Genomic DNA, 12,038 nt, shown 5'->3' with positions numbered 1-12,038 from the left:
TCCTTCATAACAAAGATTTACAATCTTTATTCTTTACTGTGTATATATTTTTAGAGTATTTCTTTTTAGAATATTCCTGTATTTTCTTTCTTTAAAAAGATACTTATTTAAGCATAGAAAATTCCACTTCACCAAAAGAAATCTTTTACAGATACTAGTTACAAGCCATCTTGGCCTACCAAGTACCCAGTATAAGCTATCAATCTCTTTGGCTAGAGATAATAAATGATATTGCTAGAACCAATTGATTAACTAATATCCAACCTGAATATCTTATTAGCAGACTACTTGAATTATTAGGATTATATTAGTTTAAAAATATATTAAAATAATTTTATTTTTATTTTTAAATCAACACATCAAAATACTAAAAAATATTAATTTAAAATTTTAAAAAGTTTAAAAATGTACAGTTAAACGGCACTCGCAAATAATGACTTAATCATATCTTGTCATACATGAATCACCAGGGGTGATCATTTTCGATTCGGTTCGGTTTTTATTAAAAAAAAAGTAACCAAAACCCTTTTTTAAAAAAAGAAACCAAAACCGGTTCAAACCGACCGGTTTCAGTTTGGCTCGGTTATTTTGGGGAAAAAACCAGTTCAAACCGGTTTGACTTAGTTTTTTTTCGGTTTGGCTCGGTTTTTTCGGTTTGACTCGGTTCTTTTTTTTTTTTTCGGTTTTTCCAATTTCAGTCTTATAAAACCGAACCGGTCAGTTTTTTTAAAATTTTAATCGGTTTAATCGAGTTTTTTTCACGGTTCGGTTTTTTCAGTTTTTTTACTTACCCCTATGAATTGCCATGTGTCCTGTCACATGTCCGATATATGCTGTCACGTGGCATTATTAACAGAGTAAGGTGGCAAGGGTCCAACAAAATTATCCCAGGCAAACTATTAACACTCTCATGGGTGTTTCACTTATAAAAAATAAATCATGGTCTAATAATTTAGGTATCAAAGACTTTAAATAATGAGAAAAGAAATCGCATCACAATAGACTTATAATAAACAAATAATTAAAACAAATCATATTGCAAACCTACCGAATAAATATTGTCTTAAAAATTATCAAATATTAAAAAAAAAACTGATTTAGCTTTTTTTTTTAATTGAAATAATATTATTTTGAATAGAAAAAAAAATTAAAAAAATTCTCCAGAGTTAATCTAATCATGTTTTTCTCGGAATTAACTAAATTAATCAAGTCATATGATCGGTTTAATATTTATCTCGATTTAAAAATAAAATAAAAATTATTTGAATTATACTAGATTTAACGGCTAAATTAGAGTTGAAAATACATATTAAAGTTGTATAATTAATCTCTACCATAGTTTTTAAATCAAGATTTGCACTTAAATCTCAACCAGCTAGCTAGAAAGCATTAAGCAAAAGCATCAAATGATGTCTTTGTGATCACAAATGAAGTCCATTAATTTGATGTTAGCAGCTAGCTGGGAACCAATCTTTTATAAAGCTTTGTGCTTATAATACCAAATTTGATATATTCACCTAAAAAAAGGAAAAAAAGGTATCAAATGCGAATTTAATTAATTAGGCATCGTTTATAATAATTTATGACATAAAGTTAGTCTAAAATTCATGCAGTACCAATATTCACATCTCAGCATCTCTATTTTTCCCATCTCACCAAGCATAAACCTTTAGGCCCTACATCTCTCCCTTTCCTCTCACCTCGAGTCCTTGCAAGTTTGCAACTTTCATTGTTCTTAGGCCCTTCCATCCTTTCTCGAATTCCTCCCCGCTCTCTCTTCCTCATCCAGAACAGACGCCCACAGTTCTCCTAATGGCAACAGGGACAGAAGCTAAAGAAGGAGGATCAGGAGAAAACAAAGAGCCACCTCTCAAGTACAAGGTAGCTAAATTAAGCCAAAACTACGATAAAACTGCCGTCTTTTCCATGTTTTTAAGTTTTAACCTCATTTTCCTTCGTTCTTCAGACATTGGTCTTGAAGGTCTCAGTTCACTGTGAAGAGTGCAAGAGGAAGGTCAAAAAGATCTTGAATAATATAGATGGTATGTAGAGTGTAAACCCAGTAAAACCTTACATTGATTCCTTGGATTTTTTCTCTTATTTCTTGTTACATGCTTGCAAGATTTCCAAGATTCCCTCATTTTCTTTTTATCGAAGTCTTCTTTTATCTTCGTTTAATTTCAAACTTTCTGCAAAGCTTTTTGTACAAACTGTTTTCTTTCACAATATTTAGCTACAAAAGTTTTATAATTTGTCTCTCAATTTTCCCATCCGGGTTCTTGTTAATTTTCACTCTTCCTTTGTCGTTTTTAATTTTAATTTAAGGACTAAACCCTTGATTCTAGTTATGAACTTCTTTGAAGTTGCTAATTTCTGTCGTGATTTGTATTTGTAGGCGTGTACACCACAGATGTTGATTTAAGGCAACAAAAGGCCACGGTAATAGGGAATGTTGATGCAGATACTTTAATCAAGAAACTTATAAAAAAGACAGGGAAGCATGCAGAGTTGTGGCCTGAAAAAGCTGATAACAATCAGAAAGATAAAAAGAAAGGAAAAGGAAAGAAGAAAGAGAAAGAGAAAGGGAAAGAGAAAGAAAGTGACCAAGAAAGCAGCGATGAAGAAGGCAGTGACGGTGGAAATGAGAAAGAAGTTAAAGGCAAGACTGAAGGTTGTCAAACTGGTACCTCACTGGGAGGTGGCCAGTCACCGGTGACTGACAAGAAAGTTGATGGTCAGAGTGAGGTTGGAGCCGGGGGTAGTGCTGGTGGTGGTAAGAAGAAGAAGAAGAAGAAGAAGAAAAAGAAGGCGCATACAGCAGGGAACAACAACCCTGTTGATGAGGCTGAACATTCTGTTCGTGCGCCAGCAGGCACTGGATCGCCAACTCTTGGGAATGTTCATGTCCAAATCGCACACCCTACCAATCACAGCCCTCAACGTCAGCATGTGTATGACTACCCAGCAACAACTTACTATGCACCCACGGTGTACGCTGTGAGCAGCAATGTCGCATGCCCTAGCACTTTTTATGGTGCCTCATACTATTCCCCACCGTATTCCTACGCGTGTATGCATCCGCCGTCCGATTTGGATACATATCCGCCACAGCCGTCCGGTTCATTCGAGATTTTTAGCGACGAAAACCCTAATGCATGCTCAATTATGTGACAATGGCTTCACCAATGGTAGCAATCAGCACATTGAACTAACTCATACTGCCTGTGCAAGTCTATGAGGGGAGGGAGGTATTTTTGTAATGCATGTAGATATATGAAAGGTAAAGTTCTTCTAGCTTTAAAATTGGGGGATAATAAGGGGTGAATTAGGGTTTGGGGTGTTTATCTTTAGTTATCGATCATGGAGCTTCCTTGACCTTAAGTACTTTTTACTGCTTTTAAGGCTGGGTTTTAGAAGAGTTCTATACATGCAGCAGCAGCCTTGCAAACCCTCTCTTGTCAACTAGCTGCAGAACCACCTCAATTTCTAAGTCAAAGCCATTGTCTTTCCCATTCTTTTATTTTAGTGACTCGTGTAATTATATATAATTTGCAATGTAATGGGTTGCGTGGTGTCATGAGATAGAAGAGAGGGATAAAAATATATTTGATTTAAAAACAATTAATTTTCTATATATTGTCGTCAAGATAGAAAGGATAAAAGAATCTTGCTATGTATGTATAAATATAAGTTCAAAGCAACAAAACAATGGCCTTGATTTGGATAAAATTAAGATAAATAGGATGGGATTATATTATAATAACATGATTAAGATCAATGTTTTCCTTTCTAGATACATTGAAGGGAGGATTGGCTCTTGACTAGGGTCTTGGTGTTAGTTCCTCTAATTAGTAATTAAACTCTAATCCTCGTAGGCAACTGTTTAAAGAAAACACTAATCACTTTGGTATTTGTGTATGTGTGCTTGAACCTGCAGCAGCCCTCTCGGTCTCTGGCTCGTTTTCACTTGGAAATTAGTCTCTCTCTCTCTCTCTCTCTCTCTCTCTCTCTCTCTCTCTCTCTCTCTCTCTCTCGACTCAAGTTTGCTCTGTTGAAGTAAAAAATATATTATTTTAACTTGTATAAAATTAATATTTAAAATGTAATTAACCTGGTACAAGAAACAGAAACTATATAGCTAAAAAGAAAAAAAATCTCATTCTAGTTGAATAAAAACAAAAATTAGAAACGGTTTCTTAGTCATGGTCGTGAGTAGATTAGTAATGAACATTTGGTAGGAGTACCACTTACCACTATAATAATAATTATTTAAAGGAAACTATTTAGGTGATGGCTAGTGGTAAGAGATTGGAATCAAGAGGTTTGCTCTCTCTGTGATCTCAGGTTCGAGCTCTGTGGTTGCTCATATGATGGCCACTGGAGGCTTACATGGTCGTTAACTTCAGAGCCCGTAGGATTAGTCGAGGTACGCGCAAGCTAACCCGGACATTCACGTTAAACTAAAAATAATAATAATTATTATTATTATTTAAAGGGTGTGATTTCCACTCTTGAAGTCTTAAAATACTGTACTGTAAACCTCGCCTTTTTCGACAACTTTGGTCGGAGTTTTCCTTTCCAAACAGCTCAAGAACAACCACCCCTTCCTTTCCAAATCCAATACAATATCCAGAAAGCTCTCTTTCGAGTCTATATTCCCTCTCCCACTAGCTAGATGGTCATTTGACATTCCAGGCTTGATATCAAAGGAGAATCTTGTTGTTTTATTCTTATTCTTGATTGAGGTGTCCATTTTATCAGATTAAAGCTTTTTTAAGGCTCGATTTCCTGTACAAAATTACTTGGTTAGTGGTGCCGGCGAACCTGGTCACCTTCTGCTGCAAAACCCTAGAGAGAAACTTAAGATTTAATTAAGCCATTATTAATGTCAGTAAATGGAAGTCGTCTTTACTGATCAGAGAGGAGGAAACTTGGATTGACTTTTGTGAAGGGGCCAAGGTGGAGATAACATATTTGACAGGTAGAAGATAATATTGTTTTGGAATACTGATATGGATACAAAAATTCGTCGTGTTTGGGATTGACGTTTAAAGGGTTTTTTAAAAAAAAACAAATATTAAAAAAATATTTTTAAAATAGCATATTAAAATATCTAAAAATATCATTAAAAAACAAATTTTAAAAAAATAAATTTATTATTTTGAAAAGCATAATTGAATCTTAAAAATAACATATCTAGAAGGCATTTGAAAGAGTGGTAAACTGATAATGGTTGTTTTTTAAAATATTTTTTTGTTTTGAAATATAGTAAAATAATATTTTTTAAAAAATAAATTTATTTTTAAAATAAATACATCAAAACAATTTAAAAATAAAAAAAATAATTTAAAATAATATATTTTTTATCTTTAATAAAGATAATCAAAATTAATATAAAAATATATTAATTTAATATTTTTTTAAAAAACAAATACATCTTATCATTGAGAGAATCTTAATCCACGAGAAATTCGTACATTTCATGTTAAGCTCAGTCAATCAAACATGAAATCTGCATATTCCTGTCGTCAGTTACTGGGCATTTTCCATTTTATCAGGAACCTGATTCCTTCATCCATCTTCCTGTCCAAGCCAACCAATGGTTTTTGAAGCTACTGTAGTTTTACAACTTACACAAGGCCAACAGAGATTTCAGCTCATCCCTTGTTGGGAAAGCCACCTGATTATATTTTACTCAATCGGAGCTTCCGACCCGCCAGTGTATCAATTCAGGATTTCACCGGTTCAACTAGCCGTTCGCTGGTTCAACTAGGTTCGGTTCAATACCTAGATAGAATTTTTTTTTTGTTTTTTTTTTCAGATTCTTTATCTAGTAATTTGTGGGACGATGGCATTGAACCAGTTTGATCTAATTCTTGATTGGTTCAAGTTGGGTTTTTTTTTTGTTAATTGTAGATATCTGGGTTAATTTATGCACGTTTTAATTAATTTTTAAAAATTCTAAAATTAAAAGTGATGTAAGTTTTTAATAATTCTAAAATTTATAACACTTAAATTAATTCTCTTTATGCAGTGAAAATAAAAGGACGCAAAATATACATACCAAGATGATGAACCTCTCACTTTATTAAAAGAAATTCCTTAATATCCATTTAAAATAAAAATGAAATTTTCATCAATCTCTAGGCATTTATGAAGTTTGAATTGGAGATGATCTTTCTGTAGCCCTGGTTCCAAGCTAGAACTAGCCCATGTTTAGTAGCCAGAAACTTTGGAAGCACATAGCGTCAATTCCTTGAAAGCCAGATCTAAAATAAAAAGATATTTTCAAATTAATTTGTATATTAATTTAATTAAGATTTATCTTTAAACGATTTTAAAGATATTCTATACAGACATGATACATTTAATAAAATAATTCCTCGTACTTAACAAATCTTTTGAACATATTCCTTTTTATTTTTTAGTTTAACGTGGGTGTCCGGGCCAGCTTGCGTGCACCTCGACTAATCTCACGGCTCCTGAAGTTAACGACCATATAAGCTTCCAGTGGCCATCATATGAGCAACCACAGAGCTCGAACCTGAAACCACAAAGAGAACAAACCTTTTATTCTCAAGCTTTTATCACTGAACCACCACCTAGATGATTATCTCGAACATATTCTTATTCCTTAGGATTGCAAACATTAAAATCAAATCAAACCTCACATTTCTTTTTACAAAATTCTTACGTGCTTAAATAAAATAAATAAATAAATAAATATTGAACGAGAATCACAAATCAGCAATGATTATGGATGGTGATGGCATGATTAAGATTGTGTTTGTTAAATAAAAAATATTTTAAAAATAATTATCATCGTAAAACCAAAAAAAAATAAACTCTAATCACGATGTCTGGAAATGCTGCATAGACCAGAGGTTAGGCAGTAAGAACAGAACTAGGTGTCCCATTAGCAGCAGGGGAGTAGGCCCTCTTGAAATTTGCAAACAAAATTGTTTTGAGCCACATACCCAATTAAAAAATTGCTGGTGGTTAATATTTGCCCTAATTACCTTCCAAAAAGCTGTGCATGTTGCTAAACACCCACCTTAATTTTTTTCTTAATTTACCAATTTCAACTTTTAATATCATTTACCGGAAGCATCGTCAAGCCCATTATAAAAATAATTTTATATTATTTTTTTAATAAATTTCTTCAAATAAAAACTATTTAAATTTAAAATTTATACATGCTTATAATAGCTCATGCTTAATTTTCTTTAAACTTGAAAGTTGTTCAAATTTATTGTATCTTATATTTAATTTTATTAATTTTATTAAATAAAATAAAAATAGTAAGATTTGAATTCCTAATTATTTAATGTCTTCAAGTAAAGGGGATTTAAACTTGAAATGTGTATGAATTTACAACCACCTTATTCTTGATTTTCTTTAAACTTCAAACTCACGGATCATTATTTTATATTTAATTTTATTAATTTAATTATATAGAATGAACTTCGTAGAATTCAAACTACTAACTACTACTCATAAGAAAATGTAATACTATTTTCAAATAACTATTTTATACCAAGAACTTAATTATTAAATAAAACTCTTAAAAATAGCTTTATATCATTCTCCATCAATTTATCAAAACCTCTTGTTCTTTTTATATTATAATATAAATTACTTTTTAAAATATTTTTTACTTGAAAATATATTAAATTAGTTTTTTTTTTAATTTTTAAAATCAACATTAAAATTATTAAAAAAAAAACACTTAAAAATTATCAATTTTATACCTTTTTTTTAATAAAATACATCTAAAAACAGAATTTACAACATTCTAAAATACTAAAAAAGTTTGAAACTTATTTGCAGAGCAGCAATAACTTCCTTGCCTCTTACATTTATAAGAGGGCAGAACCTAACTCGAGGAAGAAAAGAGATGGTAGCAGATGAAAAGGGTCCATAAAACTGAGAACAGAGGATGATTGTGGAAAGGAGCAGTCAAGCCAAGACTGCAGTCAGCCCCACCAGTAGAGTAATTATGGCTTTTCTGGGAACAACCAGTCAATCAATGCAGGGAAATTATGCATCTACAAGAACTTGACAAGAAAACACAAACAAAAGAGACATGTCAAAGCACAAGTGATCAAAACGCAGCTATTAATTGCTTCTTTTTACATTTTAAAAATGTTCTTTAAAAGATATGAAAATTCTTTACTTTTTTACTTTAAAATGTTTTTTTATATCAACAATTATTTTTATAAAATAAAAAATATTATTTTAATATAAAAATATCATTATTACATTCTCAAACAAAAATCTTTTTTGATTTTAAAATAATAATAGATGTTTTTTAAAATATTTAAAAATATATATTATTTTAATATATTTTTAAATAAAAAATATTTTAAAAATCCTATGGGTTAAGGGCCACTAATTCCAAGTTTTCGAAAATCCATGATAAATTCTAATTCATCATTATCATATTATTTAATGATATGCTTTATGCTTAAATTATTTCAATTATGGTAAAATAAAGTTCCAAATTTTATAAACACCTTTTTTTAAATAATTGACTTTTTCATAATTAAAAATAGAAAAAACAAAAACTGAACCGCCATAATTCAAAAGAAGAAAATTGTTCAGCGACATTCAGAACTCGCTTTTTCTACATTTCTAATTATTTTTATTTGTAAAAAAAATCAAGTTTCTTAATTTTTAATCGTTTTTATTTGTAAAAAACTTCAAATAACAGCTTTTGATCGTAGATCTTAACAATTGAATTTGAGAACTACCTCGAGAATATAGTTACAAATAAATACTAGATTATTTAACACTACCTCGAGAATTAGTGTTTCAAACCTTATTTTGACACTACCTCGAGAATTCAAGAATAAAATCTAACACTGAACCTTAATAATTTGACCTCCATTTGAAAATAAAAGGTATGTCTAAATTAAAGGCAGTAGCAAACAAGGCCTTAGTTGCGATTGAGATAACCCCACCTCCCTCGGAGTTCAAGACGTTCAAACTAGCAAAAAACTTGATGGCAACCAAAAATTAAAATCTTGGATCTAGGAAGAGTTCAAAATATAATCAAGCTAAAAGATAAACTTGTTCAGGCAGAGAACTAAATTAAACATGGTTTCACGAAAATGAGAGCAGTTGTCACTGTTATCACACCACTCCTCTTGCACTAACAATGTTTAAGACAAAAAAATAGTATTCTCTAACGCAGTTACTGCTGGCGGAGTTCAGTCTTCTTCTTTTGCCAAAGCCTGTCCACGGCACTGTCGGCATCACCCTGGAAATATGAATAAAATCACATGTGAGATGGGCACGGAGGCAGTGAAATATCTTAAACGCGTAGAAAGAGCTAAGGAACACAGCAGTATATCAAAAAGGAACTAAGTAGTGAATGAATGAAATGCATCCAAAAGGGTAACACATTCACCAAGAACCAAGCCAAAACAAGCCTTTCTATCCAATATAGATCTCTATCATTCTAATGTGAAAAGAAGCTGATTTTAGCAATTCCTATTTGAATGATGAAAAATCTAGCCATCTGATTCGGACGGTGTAACACAAATGCCTGCATATCAAGTTTTTCCAGCATAACTCAGTATCCTAAATATAGTTCATTATATATAATAAATGTTTAAAAGCCCTCGGATCTCATAGCTTGTGAAATTCATTCGCAATTTATTACTGAAGGCACTCATCAAAAGCCTTCACACCGCCAAAACATATCAATCTGTGTGAAAGGGAGGAGGTGGTGGAGGCAGCAGTGAAAGTGGTAGTGAGTGCATGCTAGAAATGAACAGCCCATTAGCAACTATTCAACATGGTTTATGTTGTGCATCCTTGGGCCAAGCAAAGAATAATAAAACAGGATCCCGGCCAAAAAAACATAAAATCAAATTTTGTTTACTAGAATATACTAGAACACTAAAACTATTTTCAAAATAGATTGATAAATATTACCGCATACATAAAAATAATGTAGCAACAATGAACAAATTATACTGTTCAAAAGTGAGAACAGTAAGAGAATGACAAAGTGTGAAATGTTAAGCTATTAGAGAAAAAGTGAAGGAAACAGCATGTGAGACACAACCAAAAAGGATTCAGCATTTTCATAACATACAGCATAAAGTCTTCCTAAACAGAGCCTCTAACAGGGATCATTAACCCTTCCCTAAACTAGATTTTAACCCAAAAAATCCATGACAGTAATATGTATCCTAAATTCTGCATAGGTATAAAAGGTTTCACAATCCAATAGCACCAAGGATGATTGTGAAAAAAGATTAGCTGCAATAACACTTCCATATAATATACATAGTTTATTTTTAAAAAATGAAATAAGTGTTAGAATGCCCTCAGATCTCATAGCTTCTGAAAATCATACACGATTTATCGCAAACAGGATTCATCAAAGGCCTTCACACACCACCACAATGTGTGAATGTGTGGTGGAGTAGATGAATAGTGGAGGCGGAGGTGGTGGTGAGTGAAGGCCAGCAATGAATAGTCCATTTGCAACCGTTCAACACAGTTTGTATTGTGCATCATTGGGCAAAGCATAGGAAACAAAAAATTCCCGCTCAACAAAAGTAAAATAAAAAAAATATTTAACAAACCAAAAAACCCTGAAATACATCAAGTAGATAAATATAATTGGAAAGATAAATCTAATAACAGCAAGGATATAAACATTTGGAGATAAATTAATAAACCAAACATGAGACAATCCAGCAAAGAACTTGTAAGCTATTACATCATAAAGGCATCAGACTATCAGTGACCAATGAATTCCATGACAAGAATACATGTCCTAACAGAACTAAAATCCCATCTACATAGGTCAAAACGAAACCACTCTCCATCAATTGGAACCCTTGTCGACAAATACTAAACCAAAAACTACACAACCACACTTACTAGCAGCTATTAACTTGAAACTATGCTATCAACAACAACGATAGCAGATAATAAACAACCTACATTTTATCACAGAACACATAAAAAATCACAAGACAAAACAACTGAGTTCTAATTCTGAGAGCAAGTAAGACAGAAATACCTGGGCACGAACGAAACCACAGAGAGCAAAAGTGGTGAACTGGCCAGTGTAATGACCACTAGCATCCAAGTGACCAATGTTAATCTGAACAGACGCATGGTCCTTAGAGGTAATAAGCCTGTTGGTGGCAGAGCTGCAAGAACACAAGTACACAACAAAACCTTAACTGAGATTCTTAATCTGAACAAAACTAACCCAAGACGAGAAATATAAAGGAAGTTAACATACCATTTCCTGGGGATGTAAAGATCCATGTTCTGTCCCTCCTCGTTCTGCATCTTGACTGTCTTGTTTTGCTACCCAAAAATATAGTTAAAGCTCTTAATCACCTGATTTTACAAACAACCCTTGTTAAGAAAATTTGTGCGCTTCGCAGTTATTGAAAGAGAAAAGGGAGGGAGAGAGTACCAGGAAGAGGAGAGGCTGCAACTGCTACGGTAAGCTGAGGAGGAGATGATGGCTTGCCTGGCGGTTTTTATATATGCCTGCAAAACCCTAGAATATTGGTATGGGGATATATGGACGGAAATACCCCTCTAGAGTCTTGACTTAAGACGTTGCCGTTTCTCATGGCCTTTTGTTTGCATAAAATATCGAACCCGGCTGGTTGACACAAAGACCTCTCAACCCGGAGTCCCGGACCCTGCTCCTACCGGGATTGTTTTTCAACCAGTAAGAAATTGATTTGGTCAAATTTGAATGGATTTAATTGATTAGATTAAGTAAATTTTAATGAATTTTTAAAATTTTTATCTAAAATGATGAATTTTATTTAAAAAAAATATAAAATAAATACAATTAATCTGATTAATTCATTATTTGAATTTTATATGAAATTAAATTTCAAATCATATTTAATAACTATATTCATCTATGTAATGTATGTAATATTTATGACGTTCTCGCTTCTACATATTTATTTTAGATATTTTTTAAAATATGCTTCTTCTTTTTTTGGGGTACAATATCAATAAACTCCTTAATTTGTTTTTTA

The 12,038-nt window shown here is 32.2% G+C and overlaps 2 protein-coding genes across 3 annotated transcripts; one reads left to right on the top strand and one right to left on the bottom strand.

Annotated features, from left to right (window-relative positions):
- Positions 1-1,637: 1,637 nt before the first annotated feature.
- On the top strand, positions 1,638-3,520 carry LOC18098677 (heavy metal-associated isoprenylated plant protein 36). The gene is made up of 3 exons (XM_006382427.3): positions 1,638-1,881; positions 1,967-2,042; positions 2,396-3,520. Exons 1-3 carry the CDS (start codon positions 1,813-1,815, stop codon positions 3,169-3,171), a joined length of 921 nt encoding a protein of 306 aa, XP_006382489.2. The 5' UTR covers positions 1,638-1,812; the 3' UTR covers positions 3,172-3,520.
- Positions 3,521-9,005: 5,485 nt separating this feature from the next.
- On the bottom strand, positions 9,006-11,597 carry LOC18098676 (40S ribosomal protein S21-2). 2 transcript variants are annotated; one of them, XM_024600485.2, is made up of 4 exons: positions 11,453-11,597; positions 11,273-11,373; positions 11,045-11,177; positions 9,006-9,262 (listed from the first exon to the last, which is right to left on the bottom strand). In XM_024600485.2, the coding sequence occupies exons 2-4, from the start codon at positions 11,320-11,322 to the stop codon at positions 9,197-9,199; spliced, it is 249 nt and encodes an 82-aa protein (XP_024456253.1). In that variant the 5' UTR covers positions 11,323-11,373; positions 11,453-11,597; the 3' UTR covers positions 9,006-9,196. The 2 variants fall into 2 exon arrangements, with proteins under 2 accessions (XP_024456253.1, XP_006382488.2); XM_006382426.3 differs by having other exon boundaries at positions 11,273-11,340; positions 11,453-11,540.
- Between the last annotated feature and the right edge of the window lie 441 nt (positions 11,598-12,038).

Source organism: Populus trichocarpa, chromosome 5, assembly GCF_000002775.5.
Source record: "Populus trichocarpa isolate Nisqually-1 chromosome 5, P.trichocarpa_v4.1, whole genome shotgun sequence".
Taxonomy (NCBI): Eukaryota; Viridiplantae; Streptophyta; class Magnoliopsida; order Malpighiales; family Salicaceae; genus Populus; species Populus trichocarpa.
Note: the sequence above shows the minus strand (reverse complement) of the source record. Positions and strands in the feature narration are given on the sequence as shown.

Excerpts from the sequence above, each read along its gene's own strand:
- LOC18098676 (XM_024600485.2), bottom strand. The coding sequence starts at position 11,322 with ATGCAGAACGAGGAGGGACAGAACATGGATCTTTACATCCCCAGGAAA. Across the intron at positions 11,178-11,272 it reads CTTTACATCCCCAGGAAATG|CTCTGCCACCAACAGGCTTA; the intron begins GTATGTTAACTT and ends GTGTTCTTGCAG. Across the intron at positions 9,263-11,044 it reads GTGGTTTCGTTCGTGCCCAG|GGTGATGCCGACAGTGCCGT; the intron begins GTATTTCTGTCT and ends TCATATTTCCAG.
- LOC18098677 (XM_006382427.3), top strand. The coding sequence starts at position 1,813 with ATGGCAACAGGGACAGAAGCTAAAGAAGGAGGATCAGGAGAAAACAAA. Across the intron at positions 1,882-1,966 it reads AGCCACCTCTCAAGTACAAG|ACATTGGTCTTGAAGGTCTC; the intron begins GTAGCTAAATTA and ends TTCGTTCTTCAG. Across the intron at positions 2,043-2,395 it reads GATCTTGAATAATATAGATG|GCGTGTACACCACAGATGTT; the intron begins GTATGTAGAGTG and ends TTGTATTTGTAG.